The 17,978-nt window shown below is 40.9% G+C and overlaps 1 protein-coding gene across 3 annotated transcripts in view; it reads left to right on the top strand.

Moving 5' to 3' along the window:
* Positions 1 to 17,978, top strand: part of EFNA5 (ephrin A5) — a 284,206-nt gene that overhangs the window by 222,668 nt on the left and 43,560 nt on the right. For all 3 annotated transcript variants that reach the window (XM_008144496.3, XM_028149783.2, XM_028149784.2), the window contains exon 2: positions 11,606 to 11,898. In XM_008144496.3, coding sequence (XP_008142718.1) covers positions 11,606 to 11,898 — 293 coding nt within the window. The remainder of the gene's footprint in view (positions 1 to 11,605; positions 11,899 to 17,978) is intronic.

Raw genomic sequence — 17,978 nt, forward strand, 5'->3', positions numbered from 1 at the left:
TGGCATATTCTATTTTAATTTACAGGGTCAAGGATTGGTAAAATGGAGTATGTGACTTTTCTGTAACACCCTTCACTCTATCTTTGGGCGAAAGCCTTGCTGAAACAGTGAGATAACACAGTTGCTGGGTGATAATACAGTCGTTTTCATGGTGCCATGAGTTAATTTCAGAGGTGAAACTATCCTTACTTGGGAAAATAATGTGTCTTCTCCCCTCCGACCAGCCATTTGCTCAGAATAGCAGATGGACATGAGTGTCTCCCACGTGTGGGATACTGGGGTGCCAGCATTGGCTTAACTCTGCTCTCTTCCCTCCCCCTCACTCTCTTCTTTCCTGGCCATCATTGCCTTGTTTTTCATTGATTCTTTATATCTCTGATGTGTCCCCGGCAGTAATGTAATTCATACTACCCCACCCCAACTCTACCATTAATTAAATTTTAAGCTGTGTCTGTATTAGTCTGCTCAGGCTGCCATGACAAAATGACATAGACTTAGTGGCTTAAACAATAGAAATTAATTATCTCACAGTTCTAAGGTTAGAAGTCCTGGTCAAAGTTCCCAGGGTCAGTTTCTGGCAAGAGTCCTCTTCCTGGCTTGCAGAGGCACATACTGGGAGAGAAGAGAGGGGACACAGGTCTCTCATGCCTCTTCTTAGAAGGACACTAATGCTATTGGATCAAGGCCCTACCCTTTATAACCTCATTTAACTTTAATTACCTCCATAGAGGCCCTACCCACAAATACAGTCACATTGGGGATTGGGGTTTCAACATGAATTTGGGAAGTGGAGACACAAAAATTCCAGTCCATAACACTGCCCAAATAATGGGAGAAACCAAGTCCTAAATCAGAGACCCATACCATCACATGGACATTGTAGCGGTTATTAAACTTTGAATAGGACACTCGGTGCTTCCTCCACCTAGCCATGGCCCACGTAAACACAATCTGAAGATGGTTGCCGGGGGGATTTTGAGAAGTCTCAGGATAAAGCCAAATGAAGAATCTCAAATACTTGTGTACTAGTTGAGGGGTGGAAGGAGGGATTTCTAACCCCCAGAAGGACTAAGGACAAAGGATTGGTTCTAGTCTTTCTCTACAAGGATTTGCATCCCTCTTTGGTAGCCTTGAGGTGACGCTAGTCGGTCCCTGAGAAAGGTGCGTCTCTCTCCTGACCCCGGCTTGGGGAACAGAGACAGGATGTCCTGGCAGGAGGGGCACAGTCTGTACTCCCCATGCCCCCTGCTAACTGGAGCCAACCCCGGGCATATCCCGGCTTGGTGTAGGTCCGACCTGAACAGAAGGGAGCCTCAGAACCAAAAGATCCTCTGGACTGCCAGCTCGTGGTTGCTGGGACACAGCTCGGAGCCGAACAGTGGTTGGCAGAGGCTGAAAGAGGGAGCCTTGGATGTTCCTGCCAATGTGATAGGCGGTTGCAGGATTTTGTGAAGCAGTCTGATGAACCCTCTCAAATAGAGGCACCTAATGCCGCTCAGCTGTGTAATTGGGATGGAAATGGGCCAGTGCGAGGCAGCAGTTTGTGCTTAACCTTTTGGGAGTTTTGTTCCAGGAGACTGTGTGGGGGCCGGGGGCAGGGGAGGGGGGAAGAGAAAGAAGCATTACAAATAATAAGCCTCTCCGCCTGGTTTGTAATGAATTAGTAATAAATGGCCTAGCGCTCTGTGAAAGTCTGACGATTACAGAGCAGCTTTAGCTAAGTGCATGGGACCACATCTTATTTTGATCAGCTGTAGCATAGCAAAGACATGTAATTATCATAATCTAACAATTAGCCTGGCATCACTTTCCAGTGTTTAATTACCCCGATAAATGGTAATTGAATAGAGGACTTAATGACAAGAGAGAAACTTTCATTCTGCCTTAGGTGCTTAAGTTGTCTACTCGGCTAGGCATCGTTTTCTAGCATTGCTCAAACAACAGTCCTGATGATGATTTTCCTTTTTTTGTTTTTTTCTTTTGCAGTCGGCCATTATTTTGTTTCCTGATCCTGGCCTTTGTTTATAACATTATTTAGCACTACTCAAAATTTGACTTGGGACCCAGAACACAGAAGGAGATTACTGGGCACTATACACAGTTTTTCTGTTTTTAAGTATATCTTCCAGCTACAATTTCCCTTCTCTGGACATTTCTCAGTCACCACAGTGTTCAGGTATTGTGGTAAGTGTTGGAAATATTGAGATGAGGAAACACCAGCACTATTTTCAAGGAGCTTTATACTATACTAGAGGCCTGATGCACAAAGTTCGTACACGGGTAGGATCCCTAGGCCTGGCTGGGATCAGGGCCAATCGAGGCCTTCTGGCTGTGGCTGGGGCCTTCCCCAGCTGCCGCCTGGGCCTTCCTTCATTCTGTGCTGCTCCCTGGTGGTCAGTGCACATCATAGTGAGCGATAGAACTTAGAACTCTTGGTCTCCAAGTCAAACTCCCATGGGGACACTTTGCATATTAGCCTTTTATATATATAGATTGATTTAAAAAAAGGTCCTGCATAAAAAAAAAAAAAAACTACTTTTGCCCACCCCTGTATTATAGCAATAATTACAGTGACTTGCTTTCAGTGAAGTCCCTGTTTTGTTGTAGATCAATGCATTTTCCTTGAATAAATTCAGTATGTTTTATGACTATACCCACCACCTGATTTCTTGTGACCTCAGATTTCTTTTTTTCTCACCTTGGCCTTTTCCTGGTCCCAGATTTATATCCAATTGCTCACTGGGCTCTAACCAAAGGGATAAAACTAACTTCTTTCACATGCTAATTTACATAGAAACAGCAACCATGTCTGCTTTTAGATCTTGAAACTTGGTATGAAGTACTTATTATTACTGTGCCCCAGCATCACCAAATATGTTTTCCCTTGCTGTATGAAAATCAAACAAAAGGAAGCCATAAACATGCATTTTCTTTCTTCCAGCTTGGTGTTTCTTCCTTTGTTTAATAATAGGTTAAGAGAGTTTAGTTCCATGCCACAGAGATCTCAAATACCCCACCCCAATTTCTGAAAAGTCCAGGCCACATTTCAGACTTAATTGGTAATGATCCCGATAAGTTATCATTAAGCCATAATACAAATATTTACTTCTCTGTTGGCACACCAGTATTTGAGAACTATTAAATCATTACTTAAGTCGGTTAATAGAAAGGACATTTGTTAGAGTGCTTTGGCTATGTTTTTATTATTGGAACTAGAAGGAGCCTGAAATTCCACGGGGTTACTCCATCCCAGCAGGATACAGAAGGGACTACCTGTGCGTAAGCAGTCTGGTAGGGGGCTTATTTGTTTGATTGACTCCCACGACCCCTGAACAGAATCGTTTTCTTTAATCCATTTCTCTAGGACACTGGCTGGATAACCTGCTCAATGATTTCCTGCGTCCGCCTCAGGACCTGTGTGTATGTGGCAGGTGCTCTGCTCTGTGTGCTTGACACAATGTAAAACTCGGGAGAACTTAGGGCATGAAGGGCAGCCTTGTCAAGCTCCCGGCCCACGGGAGTCGGGAAAAGCCTGTTTTGCATTGTGGAAGTGACCTCTTAGGACATATTCTGATTGCCAGACGGTACTTCCTTTTTTTAAATCCCTTTTCCAAAACCATATGGAGTGATCTGTGATTGTTGGGGCTATAGAACTCTGCCTGGTTAATTCTCTGGCTGACTTGGCCTATTGATGTTGACACATTCTTACTCGATGCCCGAGGCCTTGGTGAGGGCTTAGAAGCAATTAGACTGTCACCCAAAGCTCCCAGGCCCTTCCTGAAGGAAAGTCTTATTTAGGCTCTGCCAATTTAATGCTTTGTTTCCTTTGGAGCGCCTCAGTCAAGCTAATAAAACAAACTCCAAATGAGTGAAAACACTGGAGGAGAGAACAGTTTGTGGGCCCTGAATTTGAAACAGGTATTACTCCTGGGAGATACCGATCTCAAAAAGTCATTCTGACTGGTGTGTCTTGTATTGGAAAGCAACAAGTGAAAGCTGTTTGAGATTTGTATCCATCTATTTGATATGAAGAATTAGTATTAAAGGGGGGATTTTTAAATCACTTGCTTAATCAAATTGTGAACGTGCATTGATATTGGTGCGGGGCGGGGGAAGCGACAGGTTAGTATCCTAAACCACTAATAAATTCTAAGTATCTGACCAAGTAAATATGTCTGATTCCTATTGCCAACCACTACTAAATTCAAAGCAAAGCTCCCATGCTGCAAAACTTGGCTGGACTTTCCATTAGTGGATAAATGGAGCACCAACTCTGGGCCCTAAATATTTTGTTCAGTGTCTTGTGCTTCGTTGGGTGAAAATGTACGTGTTGTAGCATACAACATTTCAACTGCAGAGGAGTACATAGGACACATCTCTGAAATTCATCCTTGACTAGTATTTTTTTCAATGTGAAACTCTTCGCTCCTGTGGGGATTTTAGTTATGATTGGTGTGTTCTAGAGCCTGAAAGAGCTGGATTGGGCTTCCGGGAATGATGTGTTTCGGTCTTCTTGTACTGTATACCTCCTTCAGCCTTAACACCTAGCCTGGTGACAGTGAAACTGTCCATGGCTGACTATCCCAGAGCTGAAAAATGAAGGTCAATTACCAATACATTTGAGAGGTTAGACACGTTTTAGCCCTTGAGAGAGGAGACACATTTGAAATCAGTAAAAGAAATCTTTCTTCAGCCCCCCAGCAATGCTACTATTATGTATCTACCTCAGGTTTGATTTGCTGTTTATGTTCCATGCTTTAACCTCTGCAAGAAAACAATAACAGAAAAAAGAGCATCTTCAGACTTTGGATAGGAAAGCCAGAAGGCTTGCATTCTGTGCTGAAAGGAGTGGCAGAAGGAGACAAGAAGAGACGTGCTATGCAACAGAGGCTGCCGTTCTGCTCATCTCCTCACAAAACGTATTCATAAACCAAAGCCCATGTCTCCTGCAGGGCCCATTAGGCCCCCAGGACAAATGAGAAATTCCTCTGGCTAAAAAGAGACATCTTATTCTGAAATTAGCCTTTAAATCAATAATAGTAAAATTGAAAGACAGTGCTGCCAAGATATGTTCACTCTAGATTTAGCTTAAAATTTGGGAGGAACCCTAAGCTGATAAATGTGCTTAATCTTTGACCATAAATCATCTCCTTTTACATTTCAATTTCAGAATGTAATATATTAAGTGGCCTTGTAATTAAAGAAGTGACATTGTAGGAATATTGCAACAATCACCACTTTGACAGATTAAAATATATTGAAAATGTAAAAATCAACTATCTGGTTCATGATAAATAATGTTTTCCTTATCCGATCCTTTAAAATGTTACATGAAGGGAGGATAAAGTGTCTCACAGCTTCCTAACCTCCAATAAGCACTCTGCCTCCTTTCAGTAATGCTGTTTCTATATTTATGGAGTGCAGAAACTTCACTCAGGAGCTGCTTGATAAAAATACCTCTGTACATATTTCCCTGGAAGCAGGCTCTCTGCTGTGCCAGCAACATATGCTGAAGGCCAGTTTAGAACATTTTAAATATGCACCATGCCCTTCCCCTTCCAGCGACTAAAATAAAACGCATGTTGGCTTTAGCAAATGAGGATGGAACGAGGGGAGGAACACTGCCGGGAAAATGGCTGAGGATGGACTCGGAAGGGTGATTCGAGCTGCTCCTCTGCAGCCTGAGTCCCACGGCGGTGCCTGTGTGTCCTTTGGACTTGGCCTCCCCGGTTGTCAGTCCAGCAGCACGAGAGCATATGGTGGTAGAGGAGGAAGGAAGGTCAATGACATGCAAACCGCCCATTGGAAAAAAGCTAGGTGCTGTCTATTTGCCATAGCCGAAAGGAACCGCAGACAGAGTACACTGAGTAAAGGACTGGAATACTCAAGGACTAGATGTCCTCCATGGAGGGACCCAAGTTAACAAATAAATTACTTAGTTAGGAGGAGCATAGTCCTTATGGCTCAGGTTAACTATGTGCATGAAACAATGTGTTGGTTCCTATCTCAGTAGAGAGAGGGCTTCATTGGTGGTGACTCAAGGAAAAGGCAAATTGTCAACTGTTACTTCACCTCTATTGTCTTTATTTCATTTGATTTTCGAGACTCAATTCATGATTCACTTTCTTCAGAAAGGTTAAATAAGGAGAGAGATAATAATAGTTTTAAATTTATAATCAAAATTGTATTTAGCTATGGAATCAGGTAAATACTGAAGACAAGCTAAGACAAATACACATCTGCATATAGGCTTTCTAGCTCAATCCCAACTGTGGTTGTTATTTTTACTATTCATGGTCCCCAAATGTGGTGGTGGTGTTTTTCCCCAATCCTCCAGGCAGCCTCTGGGTCATCAAGAACTACTGTAGCCCTGCTGGTGTGGCTCAGCAATAGAGCGCTGACCCAGGAACCAAGAGGTCACTGGTTCCATTCCTGGTCAGGGCACATATCTGGGTTGCAGGCTCAGTCCCCATTGGGGGGCATGCAGGAGACAGCCAATCGATGATTCTCTCTCTCTGATGTTTCTCTCTCCTTCTCCCTCCCTTTCTCTAAAGACAATAAAAACATTTTTTAAAAGAACTATCATAAAGTACATAATTCATTTTTGGTAATTAAGCTGATTACAAAGAACAAGTTTCCATGCAGAATTTTCTTCTTAATTATCTAAAATGACCCTTCCATAATATGTATGACATTCTCAACCAGTCTTCTACCAATTGATTAATATGTACAACCTATTTTTGCCATAACAGAGTACATGTACTGTTTAGTATATGTTATAAGGAGCATTGATCTGATACCCAGTAGAGAACAAGGGCCATCATTCTATGCATATGAGATGTTTCGGGCACTTGAGATTTTTGTGTTGTAAGAACACAACCAGGGCAGCAATCATTTTACACCAACACAATCACTTTTCCAAGTGTGGTAACTGTGCATGCCTTTGTATTATAATCCACTGTGATAATTTAGCAGAGATTACATTATAATTATTGTTGGCTTGTGGGTAATACGTTCATAATATGCAGTTATCTCAGAGAGGCAGAGATCCATAGATACAATGGATGGCATTAAGAATGAGGACTAAAGAGGACATATTTCCGAGAAATTTACAGGTGTGTTAAAACAGGTCGTGCTGCCCATGGTATTTGTAAATACTGGCATGTGGAATCATTCTTCCTTGAGGTGAATTTGCTCTTTTAAAATGAGCTAAAGCTCATGAAAGCTGTTTCCAGAGGGAGAAAAATATATTTTTATGAGAAAGCCTAACAGCACTTTATTCTAGGAAAGACTGAAATGATGTGTGTGATTTGGGTGCTGACTCTGTGATCTGAGGCTTATTCTAAATGTGGGTGCACCCTTCTGCCTCCAGTTTAGGAGTGTGGGATCAACCTAGTGCTGTGGTCGGCAAACTGCGGCTCGCGAGCCACATGCGGCTCTTTGGCCCCTTGAGTGTGGCTCTTCCACAAAATACCACGGCCTGGGCGAGTCTATTTTGAAGAAGTGGCGTTAGAAGAAGTTTAAGTTTAAAAAATTTGGCTCTCAAAAGAAATTTCAGTCGTTGTACTGTTGATATTTGGCTCTGTTGACTATGAGTTTGCCAACCACTGACCTAGTGGATCAACACACTCAACCTTGCAGCAGGCTTTCCTAGAAGATCAATATAAGCTGCATGAGGGCAGTTACACTGGTAACGCTTTGGAGCCCTTGTGGTTAGGAGGAAAGAGAATACACTTCAGAACCATGTGAAACTTGGGTTGAAATCCTAACCCTGCTACATCTTTCCTGTGGAGAAAATTAAACTAAGAGGATAACAACTTCTCTGAAAGTCATTTCCTCAGTGGTAAAAAGAAGCACTTATAACCACTCAGTAATATGCAACATATTTAAAGCCATATCATAACACCTTCTGGATGTGGCAAATATTTGCTGCATCAGTGAATGAAGAAGAGAACTGAAACCCATCAAGAATGAGAATAATCCCTCTCGGGGAATACAGAGTAGACCTAAGAGCTGGATGCTCGCAACTTACTCTCTCAGGAAATGGAATAGTGGAGAGCTTCAGTTCGGAGACCAGAAAGTGGGCTGCTTGGGTTTGAATTCTGCCTCCACCTTTTTCCATTTGTGTAACATTGAGCAGATTGATTGACTTCTTAATCTCAGCTTTCTCATCTTTAAGTGGTATACAAATAATGTCTATTCTGTGGGATTGATGATGGAAGTTAAATTGAATTAATGAGTGTAATAAAATAAGCACTCAATAATATTAGCCATACATACTAGTATGTGCTCCTTCAGAGTAAGGCCAGAATGTAATGGTTCAGTGCTACTTTGTAGCCAGAGAGCGTGATTTGGGATCGTATAAGAATATTTAACCCTAAACTTTTCCTTGGATAGTACTTGGTACATTATACAGATGCCTTTTATGAGTTTCAAGTTATCATTGTTTTAGTTTTTATTGGCCCACCTTTGAAATTTACATATGTAAACTAATTTGCGTTAAAGATCTGAAATTTAGTATATGCTTCATGCTGAATCATCATCTTAATTTTGTTGTATGTATACAAGAGTAGAAATACTAATTCCTGGGCAATCCCATTTTTAAAATAGGTTCCACAGTGATTCACTTCACACCCCACATAGAAATGTCACCAGAAAAGGATAACTGGTCAACCCGGTGTAAACCAGGTCTTCAATCTCATGGGTTGTTGTATTAAAACCTTAGCAACTTTACCAGGATTAAAGGATAAAAGTCAGAAAGGGAAAGCTAACTATGAGGCATCAAAAAAACCTATGACAATTTGTAGACTAAAGCAATAATAGAATGGGTCCGGACAATGGCGGTTTTCATTTTTATTTTTACTTTAAAGCTGTGTTGAGTGCTAGCAGAAGCTCAAATGAGTGACACTTAGGGAAAGGAAAAACATCCCCCTAGAATGTCTTTAAAATCTATAATAATAATATAATAATACAAAGTGCATCTGGGCATTGCCTTCTGCTGCGGCTCCTGTCTGGCTCTCATCCAGAACTTGTCAGGCTGCTCTTGAGTGCTGATGATTCATAGCCCAGCACCCTTTTATCTGAACGTTGCAGTGTCTTTTCTTTGTACTTTGGCAGTGATGTTACCTTGATGTTCAAAAATCTTTTAAAAGCAACACAGGCTTTGCTTGCATGTTGACAAATTGTTGTCTGCCGGTAATGAAGAAAAAGTAAACTTGGTTCTGTGATCATTGTAAATACACGGAAATAAATACTTTCCTTTTGTTTGTTTGTTTTTAAAAGTTGGTAGTATCTTGAGATCCTCTTGCTGAAAAGTAATCTGACCATCTTTCTTTATTCCGCTTGTGTGAATCAGCATGCTGCTTTCCAAACGCAGGGGTCAGCTGGAGTGTTCGTAAATCATTTGATATTTGAGGAGAGATTTCGGGTTTTAAACAAGGGAAACATGAGGTTATTTTTATTTCTGTTGTGTGCTCTTACTGATGTTGTTTCAAAGTTAATATTTTATTATTATCCATTTGCATATGCTTTCATATATCCCGATCATAGTAACAGTGCTTTGCATTCACGTAATGCTTCTCATACGTTTCCTCATCTCAGACTTGAAGCAGCCATGTGAGGTTAACAAGGCAGATGATTATTATTATCATCCCAAATTGCATATGAGGAAACGGAGGCTGAGGATGGCTTCTGACTCTCCCACTCAGCCTGCAGCAGAAACCAGTCTACTCACTCAAAATTAGCACTTCCCCTTTTGTCATGTGGTATTTCAGAAAGAAATCTGGGCTTTGTCGATGAAGATTTAACAGCTAGAGTGAAGGTAGTAGTGTTTTTGAACATTGGTCACCACAGCCTGTGGAAGGTCTTTGTTACATTTGGGTGCAGCACTTTTTAAAAAAATATATTTTTATTGATTTAAGAGAGGGAGAGAGAGAGAGAAACATCAATGATGAGAGAGAATCAGTGATTGGCTGCCTTCTGCATACCACATACTGGGGATCAAGCTCGCAATCCGGGCATGTGCCTGACCGGAATCAAACCTGGACCCCCTGGTTCATAGGTTGACGCTCAACCACTGAGCCACACCGGCTGGGCTGGGTGCAGCATTTTAAGGAGAACACTGGGAAAATGGAGGACCTGGGGGTCAGAAAACTAGAATAGTGAGGAGCCTGGGAAAGATACCAGAAATAACCAAAGGAATCAGGATTCTCCAGTCTGAAGAGAGGAGGATACAGAGCGATATAGCTGACACCTCCAAATGTTTTATAGACTACCTGGTGGAAGAAGAATTAGATTTGTTCTTGGTAATTTCAGGCAGCAGAAGTAGGATCACTGGATCGAAATTACACAGAAGCAGATTTATACTCAATATAAGAAGAGACTTTCTAACATTTCGAGATGTCCAAAAATGGAATAGACTAGCTCGCCCTCACTGGGAAGTGTTCACCCTGAGACTGTCTGACTTCAAGATTATATGACTTTATGGGTGTTGTATTTCAGCAGTAACACAATTTTATGATGAACCTTCTAAGAGCTCAGAGAAGAATTTCCTCACTAGCTAAAAACAGAGGATTTTTTTTCCCTAACCTTTCCACCCTGATTTTAGAAAGGTGTATGCATACCAATTCCTGTTCCACATATTACTGGGTCCTGAGAAATATGGTTCAGTTGATGGGAAAGGCATATTAGTTAAAACAAATAAGCAAGGCTTTTGTTAGATAAGAATCGGAGCAGACCGTGGTGTGATGTGTGCAATGGTGTATGTTTGCGTGCATTTTAACTATTTCAGGTTGAGGTGGCTCTAGTTTTTGCTATTTTCATGTGGCTTGTTACTTTCATTACTCAGTAGTCCAGCCCTAGAACAGGACCTATAAGATTAAAAGAAATGGGCAGAAAATCATTCAAATTTGATGGTTTCAATTTTCTTAATATAGAAAGGGACAGGGCATTAAATAAGAGAGAGATTAGCTAAAATGACTTTGTGACATAAACAGATTTCCTAAGGGAAATACCTAACTAGAATCCGAAGGCTCCATCCCAGGTCTAGCTCAGTCATTCACTGCTTCATCATTATGCCTTAGGTTTTTATTCCTCTAACATGTACATCTTGTTCTAGGATTTTTCTTCCCAGCTTTTAAACTTTATGACTCTAATTCTCTCGGTTTGCATAGAAAATTGAGAATGCTCTCAATTATCACAAAAAAAATTCAGTCATTTATTTGTTCTTTAAATTACTTATTCATTTATTCAAAAATATTTATGAAATAAAACACTATGTAGAAATGAGAAAACTTTACTTCAGCATATGCGATTTGAAGGATGAAAAGAAAAACAGCAAATCAGGATCTGTAATACTTAAAATGAATGTGAAGGACTCCATTTGTAGGGTATTTTGAAACAAATATAATAGCATTCCTCTGTACCATGGCGTGTTGTTTCTTTGATTTCAAACAATAACATTTCAAACCAGGCCTTGAATCACAATGGCATTGTGACAAAAACAAGTTACAGTAAATCTTTTAGTGCAGGCATTGTTAATGGTTCAACCACCGACTCCAAAAGCCTTTCCTGTATGAATAATCTCAGCTGTTCCTTCTCCCCACAGATTCCAGCGGGGTGACTACCACATTGACGTCTGCATCAATGACTACCTGGATGTTTTCTGCCCTCACTACGAGGACTCGGTCCCAGAAGATAAGACCGAGCGTTACATCCTCTACATGGTGAACTTTGATGGCTACAGTGCCTGCGACCACACTTCCAAAGGCTTCAAGCGATGGGAATGTAACCGGCCTCACTCTCCAAATGGACCACTGAAGTTCTCTGAGAAATTCCAGCTCTTCACGCCCTTTTCTCTAGGATTTGAGTTCAGGCCAGGCCGGGAATATTTCTACATCTGTGAGTATATGCAGATTTATCATGTGGTGGGGCAGCTGGGGGAATCCAGAGTAATTTTTTACCCATGTTCCAGAGAATTGCAGCGAGCTGGACTCTGCATCCCAGATGTCTCCTTGTAAATGCATACATCAGGGTCCCTAGATACATTAGCCAGGAATTGAGAGCACAAATTAGATTAAAGACACAGAGCCTCTCCCCCTATGAAATTGCATGTCAGCCTGTTCAGTGAACCACTGCTGACTTGTATTTCTTTTAAATGAAAATTGCTAGACTTCTGCAAAGCTGAGGGGGGGACAAAAAAAGAAATTCCTGAAAAAAAAATTAACGGAAATAATTAAATTTACATAGCTTAGAGTCATTGGATTTCTTATTCAGGTGTCAGCAATATCCTTTCAATCATCCACATTTTCAGTGGAGAAAGCCAACCCTCCTGCAAATGTCAGTATGCTGACGATAAATACTCTCTTTGCACCAAGGAGGAAAGACGATTATTAAGAGCAGCTGTGTCTTTAAACAGGAAAGAGCATAAAGAAGGATCTAGAAAGGGTTCCAAGGGAACTGGTGTAAGTGTGTTTCCCACCTGTGAGCATTAAGTGACCCTGTCCTGGGAGAGCGCTAAAACTTTCTCAGCAGACCTTGCTTAATCACATTGCCACGACCTTCTATTTCTCCATCATATACACCATCACTTCTTCAGGCATCATACTAGTCATAGATTCCAGACAATCACTTCCGGAACCTCTGTGCATAAGTCACCTGAGATCGTGTTATAATGCAGTTCGGTAGGTCATCCGGTGAGGGCATGCTTCTGGCCCATGGGTTAGCAAGGTTATAGGTCATAACTAATTTAAGCAGCCTGCTGTGTCTCTATCTGAACTAATATCAAATTTTTAAGTGATCTGGCCTTTCCCACATGTTTTCTGAAGGAGTTAAAAAAGTTTGTTTAAAATTACATTTACTGAACAGCACACCATGGCTCAGAAGTGTTGGGGGATGCAAGAGGAACAGACACTCCCTGTCCTCAAGGGTGACTGTCTAGTGGGGAGCAGACTTGTCCAGAGGCAGTGGAAGTATAAATACTAGTAGACAATTGCTGAATGAAGATGAATGCAGGGCGCGGTGGGACCCTGGAGGTTGTATCTCACCTGCTTGAAGAATCAGGGGGTGCAGCTGCTCATGGTGCGTAGCAATCCCAGCAATACCACCCAGTGTGCTGAGTGTTGATTTTTCAACCCGCTTGCCAGACCAGCAAGATGAAGAACATTCCGGTTCTAACGCATTCCTCCAATTCAAGTGTCCCCACTTTCTCCAAACCCACATGTTTTAAGTCTACAAGGATTTCTAGCTCCCTTTTTCTCCAGAAATGTTATAAGCTGGATTTCCCCATCACAAGGGCACTTTCACTTACATTGGAATTGAATTTAGAAAGGAAATTGAACAGTACCAGTTTTATTATTTCAGTGCATATTTCGGCCCTTAGTCATGAGAAAACATGTGAGAGCCTTGATACTATCTCACCTTCCATCCATAAAATAAGAAGGGCGGGGGTAAGGGGGAGAGATCAACCAAAGGACTTGTATGCATGCATCTAAGCATAACCAATGGACACAGACACGGGGGGGGGGGGGCAGTGAGTGGGGGGGGGAGCAATGGGGAGATAAGGACACATATGTAATACCTTAATCAATAAAGAAAAAAATAAATTAAAAAAAAGAAAAGGAATATTGAGTCCCACGGATGAAGGAAACACTGGTGTACAGTGAGTTCGCAGGCAGCAGGCTCTTGCTGTTTGCCGATTTTTCACTTTGTGAAAGAATCTCATTCAGCATGAGAGGAAAGAGGAGGACCTCAGTTGTGGGACAGCAACTCATGAATTGCCTAACTCTAGAATATCATACCAATACAGGAGGAAATTGTTGCATTTCCAAATTTTCATACTGGTTTCTCAGGTTAAAAAACAACCATAAAAGCAAACCCCAAAATGAGTAGAGCACACTAAGATGGGGAACATACTCACCGTCTAACTAGCTGATTGCATGATTATTAGAAATTATAGAATCCATTGAGGTTCATAAGCAAGATGTTATTATTCAAATATACCCATAGTGCTTATGACTCGTTTTTCCTCATTTGTGGTTAAATTCAATATTTCACTAAAAACCATTACGTGTCTTCTATAACATTCATTTAACGGAGTCATTTAACTGTCAAGGGCTCCTGTCAAAGTAATTGTTCCAAAATGCTTCAAAATATCAAGAGCTTTTTGCTGTTCAACTGAGTTTAACCTGAATTACATTTTTTAATGAAAGGTAAAATAGCACAAAATTAGCGGTGAGGAGATGTTCATTTACAGGAATCGTGGTGGCCTGGAGTCGGTTAAATTGAATTTTTAACTGTGTTTTAGAACCACAAGAGCACCCTTCCCTGTCTTTTTAGTAGTGAAAGGGTTTCCTCTCATTCTTTTACTGCTGAGAGCTGAGTGGCAGAGCTGTGGGGATGTCTTAACGACGTTTAATATACTCTGGTCATAATTAAACTAAAGAAGTCTTAGGGGAGAATTGGCCCTCAGTTGAATTCTCCTCTCTCCTAATATGTGTGGAATGAACAACATGATTGGGAAATGGCTCTTTTCACACTTACTATGTCACAAGAAGCTCTATTGCTGATCCCAGGAACAGGCTGACTACCCACTGGTCAGTTTTATAAAATGTTTTTACCAGGCCAGGGGTATATTTCAGCTCTTCACAGCCTTAAAATCTCTTCCGAGTTTTCCGAGAGAAAAAGGAAAGCTATTGCCTAAAGTAGGCAGCTTTGCTGTAGGGCACTAGAGGAAGGGTTACATTTAGTGGTGACTGTGAACAGAAATTCAGATGTAAACGTGAACTTGTGGGAAGGGAAGAGGAGTAGCCCATAACAGGTATCCACCTTATCACTTGGAGAGGACACCCATTAGAGAGTTCTTATCAAGTTCGGCTTTATCCTCAACAAGATTTATTGCCTTCTTCATTCCGTTGAGGCATGCCAAATTAAGAAATACAGTCGTTGAAAATATCTCATAAGAAGTTTCCAATTTACTTTACTTAAAAATAAAATATTCTTCACAATTCCAGATCCTTTATTTGTCCCAAGAATGACTCTACGCTATGTCCTCCTTGCCTTGGGAACAGGGAGTATATTAAGTTGTTATAGTAAGGGATTATTGCTACGGCAGACTGAGCCCATTCTCAAATCTGACATATACTGTTTTTAATCTACAGGAGTTATTTTGGTAAGTGATTGGCATTCTAAATTAGAGAAGGTCGGCGGTATTTCTATCAGTGATAGATTTGCAGAACTGCCTGCGAATAGGTTATGGCAATAGAGACTTCCTAAGGCAAAGAACAATTTTAGAAATTTCAAAAGTACTCATTTTAGAAATGATTCTCATAAATATGAACAAATGAGAACAGATTTGAAAGAAGTTTTGCTGTTGCTGTTTTTAGATTAGAAGAGGCAAAGGAAAATAAAGAGGGCACAGTAAGTTGTTTTTGTAAGTCAGTAGGAACACTGATCTAGAACAGTGGTCGGCAAACTCATTAGTCAACAGAGCCAAATGTCAACAGTACAATGATTGAAATTTCTTTTGAGAGCCAAATTTTTAAAACTTAAACTTCTTCTAACGCCACTTCTTCAAAATAGACTCTCCCAGGCTGTGGTATTTTGTGGAAGAGCCACACTCAAGGGGCCAAAGAGCCACATGTGGCTCGCGAGCCGCGGTTTGCCGACCACGGATCTAGACTGTCCTCTTCTGTAAATAAGGCAACCTGAGTCCCAGGCCCTTCTCTTGACTTAACTGGCCATACGATCTTGGGTAAATCATTCAATCTCTCTGGGTTTCCAATTCCACGTCGGTAAAATAATGTGGTTGTAATAGATGACTGCAAACATTTCTTGAGCTTTAATATCCCAATGTTACTCTATTTTACCGAAGGGTCTGCACCACTAGGGTAAGAGAGAACATCTGTGAAATGGCCCAGCCTAATGCCTTTTCCTTACTTAGTAGGTGTTCAATAAGTGCCAGTTAAAGGGGTAATTGGGGGAAATGCAGACTGGAGAGGCCTGTTGGGTATTAGAATTATGTCCTGTTTAAACCACCATTCCCTGTGGTCTCCACTAGTGCAGCCGATGCCTATCTGTTTTCCTCACTGGATCACCACTCTGTCAAAGCCCTCCGTGACCGACTTCCTGCCTCACCAAGACAAAAACCAGTCTCTAACCTGGCCAACATGGTCCTCCTTGGCAGGTCCTCCTCTCTTCCCCGCCTTCGGCCTCTCGCTCTTCTCTTACCACTCACTCTTCTCCCTGTTGTCTGCTCCAGCGCCTGCCCTCCTTCCTGTTCCGCATGCCTGTCCATGCCCAGACAGCAGGAACTCAGTACCTTCTCTCCTCTCTGCCAGGGATCCCATTGCCACAGGCATCCATGTCCTTGGCTCTCACTTTAAGTCGACATTAAAAAAAATAAAAAGTATCAGACAGGCTCTTCTGCCCTCCCTGTATAAAGGTAACACCTCTATCATTCTCTGCACTTTTTCCCTGCTTTATTTTTCCTCAGGCACTCATCACTCCCGGCATTAGGTATTTTGCTCTATGCCCTACATTATATCGTTTGGCATGTAGTATATGTTTAATAAATGAAGATAACTAGTGTTTACATAGCACTTACTCTGTCCCACGCACTGTTCTGTGTACCCTACAATTTTCAAAACAGCAATTCGAGGTAATGTTATTCCCATTTTACAGGTGAAGAAACTGAGTCACAGAAAAGTTAGGTAACTTTACATAGATAAGAAAGGCTGATCTGAGGAAATTAAGTGAATAAGCAACTAAAAGGAAATGAAGAGATAAAGTCCTAGGTATCAAATGATGAAAAAGGAAAAAATATTCTTTACATAGGAGTAATTAGCACTACTGTTTAGAAAAATCTTACTTACAAATTGCTAGAAACTCAAATAAGATTAAGTAGCAAGATACATTTTAAACACATTTATGCATTTTCAGCTCTCTAAAGGATATTTTTCTGTCTCCAAAATAAAGCTGTATCATCCTAGATGGTTGACCCTTTTAATATGATAACATCAGAAGCCAGAAATGTCGTATTTTCAAAGAAGTTCGTTTTAAGATACTCAGCAGGTGGAATCAGGATTCCACACTTAATTCAGGAATGAGTGAGCTTTAATGAGAGACTTACAATAGGAAGACAAATGGCATTCGCTGAAGTTGATACTAAAACGACAGATAATTATTCAAGCATTTGCTGTATCTGAAGTATAGCTGATATTCTTCAAAAGATATTCAGAGCACAGATATTTGATAGTCACGGCACCCAGATGGAAATCAGGAGTTTCTGAGAGATTAGTAGGGAATGCACCCTTCCAAGATTATTGGTGAGTAAACTTGAATCCACATGTTTACTCCTTTATATTGATAAGGTGATAGAAGCACAGAACTAAAAATTCCATTTCTTTGTACTAGAATCTCAAAAATCTCATCAATGAAAAGAACTTTTAGGGGAGCTAAAGACTTCTGTTTTAGTCTTTTTGGGATGCATATTTTTCAAAATTAGAAAGAAAATCATAGGGACAGTCTATGTTACTATGGGCATCATTCCTAAATCCACAGCCTACAACAGTGGTTGGCAAACTGCAGCTCGCGAGCCATATGCGGCTCTTTGGCCCCTTGAGTGTGGCTCTTCCACAAAATACCACGGCCTGGGCGAGTCTATTTTGAAGGAGTGGCGTTAGAAGAAGTTTAAGTTTTAAAAATTTGGCTCTCAGAAGAAATTTCAATCATTGTACTGTTGATATTTGGCTCTGTTGACTAATGAGTTTGCCGACCACTGGCCTACAACAACTTGAATGCATGGTAGTTAACTGCTAATTCTCTGCTTTATGTCCTTAAATGAAAAGTTTACAGTCTTAACTTGCGAGGAAGTTTTAATATGCACTACACAATTTTTTTGAAAGTGATAAAATAAGTAACCTAAATTCTTAAGAGAGATTTTATTGAATTGACCAAGATTAGCTTCAGAAATCATTTGCTTG

The sequence above is a fragment of the Eptesicus fuscus genome, chromosome 4, assembly GCF_027574615.1.
Source record: "Eptesicus fuscus isolate TK198812 chromosome 4, DD_ASM_mEF_20220401, whole genome shotgun sequence".
In the NCBI taxonomy this organism is placed as follows: Eukaryota; Metazoa; Chordata; class Mammalia; order Chiroptera; family Vespertilionidae; genus Eptesicus; species Eptesicus fuscus.